At 54.1% G+C, this 3,474-nt stretch overlaps 1 protein-coding gene across 1 annotated transcript in view; it reads left to right on the forward strand.

Moving 5' to 3' along the window:
• Window positions 1–1,008, forward strand: part of LOC119358348 — a 2,679-nt gene extending 1,671 nt beyond the window's left edge. The window contains exon 2 of the mRNA XM_037624934.1: window positions 3–1,008. Within this exon, the coding sequence (XP_037480831.1) occupies window positions 3–698 (696 nt within the window). The 3' untranslated portion in view covers window positions 699–1,008. The remainder of the gene's footprint in view (window positions 1–2) is intronic.
• Window positions 1,009–3,474: the final 2,466 nt, after the last annotated feature.

Raw genomic sequence — 3,474 nt, forward strand, 5'->3', positions numbered from 1 at the left:
AGGGGAAGGGCCGGCGGGTGCACCCGGCGCCGGCGCCGGGGCCGGACGCGCCCGCGGTGGAGCTCGCCATGCTGCCCGCCACCCTGCTGGCGCTCGTGGCCGCGCTCACCGCCGAGGAGCAGGAGGTGCTCGCCTACCTGCTCTCTGGAGGAGCTGGCGGCGCGGCGGCGGGTGCTGGCGGGGGCCGGTGCAGGCGGCTCAACGGGCCGCACCAGCCGGAGATGGGCTGCGGCTGCTTCGGCTGCTACAAGAGCTTCTGGGCCCGCTGGGACGCCTCCCCCAACCGCCACCTCATCCACCGCATCATCGACGCCGTCGAGGAGGGCAACGGCGGCGGAGGCGAGGGGGCAGCCAAAGGAGCTGGAGGACCAGGCGGCGCCACGCGCCGCGGCCGCCGCCGCCGTGGCCGCGGCGGGCCGTGCGCCATCGACGCCGCCGTCGAGGAGCACGGAGCCGCGGAGGCTCAGGCCGGGTGCGCGGATGACCACCTGCAACCGCAAGGCTGCTGCGCGTCGGACGGCGGCGAGGACGGCGACTACGAGGGCGACGAGGACGACGGCGCGGACAGCCTCTACGGCGGCGAGGAGGCCCTGACGGACGACAGCGACTGCGCGGGCGCCAGCAACTCCGCCGAGAAGAGCGCCGTGGGCAAGCTGGTGCGCTTCATCGGCGAGAAGGTGTGGGCCGCCTGGACCTGACCTGACCGGCATCCTCCGCCGCCGCCGCCGCCGCTAGAACTTGTCGTAGATTAGGGAGGAAGGAGACCAGCAAGAAGGTCAGTGAAACCAGTAGTAGTACTAGCAGTTGGGTCGTTTTGTCCAAGCAAGCAAGAGCCGCCGCTCTATGCCCCTTTTGATTTCTTGCAACTCTGATGAACGAGCAGCCCCGAGGCTCCGGGTGGGGATTGTGAAGGTCCAATCCGACCAAAATCTCCCCACATCCAGGCCTCTCATGTACCATATTTTTGCTCATTTGGTTCAACAAGAAACATTCCCCATTTCCACTTTCTTCCCTCGCCATTGACGAGCAAAATCTTGCTCTACGAACTGTCGATTGATATGATTCCTGCTGCTAGTTGCAGGACCAAGAATCTCTTGTTTAGTTCTTGTTAATTAAAGCCTCTGGAAATGATTAAGTGCCAACCTCGTTGTCGTCTGGTCCATTTGCCTTGCCTGCTAAGCAAAAGCATCTGCGCAAAGGCGCCGGGGTTCTGCAAAGCCCTCGCTAACCCTGCTCCCCTGCTACACACTCACTCATGGTGGGCTTTGGTGACGGAGACCCATCCATCTCCCCTCAACGATGGAATCATGCATCATGCGAACTACTCGTAGTATCAAGTACAATCTTCGTTGTTGTTGTTGTTGTTCGTTGTTGATTGATTCGATTTGGTAAGCGAGAGCTGGAGCAGTTCGTGGCACCGATGAAGCTCGAGCTTATAAAGAGCAAATAATCATCACATCATCGGCAGCAACAACAACCACCTTTTATTACAACAACAAAAGCGGGAAGCTCCCGTGCTCCACCTCATCGGCAGCAACAACAATAAAAGGCCTTTTGAAACAGGCCTTTTATTACTACTAGTAGTATTCCTTTGATTTGATTGCGTTTTGGTGTATTCTATTCTGGCATTGGACGAGGCAAAAGGATGCACTGGTAGAGTAGATATTTTCTCCTCCCAATGTACCGCATCGGTACTTACCGAAAAGAATTGCTACTCCTGCTAGTTGCAAAGTGAAAGTTATCCGTGGGCCGGGCGGTTTGTTTGTTTGTTTGTTTCGCTCCCACTCTGCTGCCTGCTCGGCGGGGTACAAAGCTTAGTGCACTTTAATAACCTATTAGTACAAAATTTATCTGAAACTTATCTTGCTTTTTTTCTTTTTTCCTTAGGGGGGAAAGCTTTTGTAAGTAGCTTTGCTCCCTCCTCCCATGTCACGGCTGATGCATGGCACTAGCTGGCGGCTATGTTGCAACGAAATGGCACGGGAACGGCCGCGTTTCCGTTGGGCGGAGAGAAAGCCCGGAACCAAGGGCCACTGTTTGGCAGGTAGCCTTTGGAACAGCTGCCAACAAGGTTCATGATGCCCACGCTACACTAGCCTTGCCAAAATGTTGGCTGGAGCCTTTTTTTCAGAGAAAATTCATGGCTTGGCAGCAAGGAGTACTAGTAGTATTTGGTACTAAAATTGTTTTGAGAGCAACATGGCACCCGTTGCCATTGGCAGGAAACCAAAGAGAGAATTCATGGCAGGGCAGGGAAGGGAAGGAGGCAGAGAAGTCACTGTAGCCGGTGAGCCCGCCGGGAAAGCGGAGGTCGATGGCGATAAGGCCGAGTGGAGTGGAGGGCACGGATGACGGGGTGGTATGTCACTCCACTCCTAGAGTAGTACTGTACTAGTACTGGTGCTACCGGAGCGGAGGGAGGACAGGGAATTGATGGGCACATGCAATGCACCTGCGCCACGGCCTTGCGTGCTTCACTCTCACTCACTGCCGCCCGCGCTGCTCCACTCCACTCCAAGGCAGTACACCACCATCTCAAAAGAAAAAAAAAGGTAGTACACCACCGCAGGGGCAAGGTCGTAATGAGGGGAGGGCAGCGACGGAATTCATTCATTTGGTTTAAATGAGCGAGCGGCTTCGATGATCCCAGGCGGACGGAGCTTCAGTGCCATGTCAGTGACCCAACTGCAGGTGCAGTTACGGCACCGAAGCAGCGTCCATCGCAAGGCCAAGGAATGAAGGGGCCTTTATGACGCCGCGTTTGCGTCGCACACCCATTATGTTATTATTATGGGATTTTTATGTTGCATTCATGGAAATTTTCTGCAAGGAATGGTGCTCCCTCACTCCAGGTTTATATTTCCTAATACATGCTTCGAAACTTTGTTTCATCACCAATTAAATTAGTAATGCATTCGATACATGCCAAAAGGATTCTACAGTAGGTCATATGTTAGTGACCTGATTGATAGTAAAAAAGGGAAAACACATAGTATTTACACTTAACGCAAACAAAGGAACCACCAAGTTAAAACCAACACCGTCATCGTTTGTTGGACTCGTGACCAGACGACACCAACTTTACCACATTTTTTGCAACACGCATGACTAGACAACTTTGACTTTTGCCATTGGGGCATGCTTTGACACGTCATTTGTCGCACTAGTGACTGGATGACTTTGACTTTGCCGTAAAAAATTCGGGCTCACCACGGCCATGCCTACCAATCTTATCGGTGCCGAAGAGAGGAGACATGCTGGAAGAGAGGAAAACTAGGCCTTCCCCCACACCAACCAAACATGGACACACAACTTTTCTATGTCCATTTGCACCGGCACAAAATTGAGTCCACAATTTCCAACAACACATCAAGTTCGCCAGTGCCGCCTCTAGTCGGTCGTTTCACCTCTAGCTAGGTGCTTCGCCCAAAAGGATAGATTCCCAAAATTTGACGCAACTAAACAAACGCACCA

Source organism: Triticum dicoccoides, chromosome 2A (genome assembly GCF_002162155.2).
Source record: "Triticum dicoccoides isolate Atlit2015 ecotype Zavitan chromosome 2A, WEW_v2.0, whole genome shotgun sequence".
In the NCBI taxonomy this organism is placed as follows: domain Eukaryota; kingdom Viridiplantae; phylum Streptophyta; class Magnoliopsida; order Poales; family Poaceae; genus Triticum; species Triticum dicoccoides.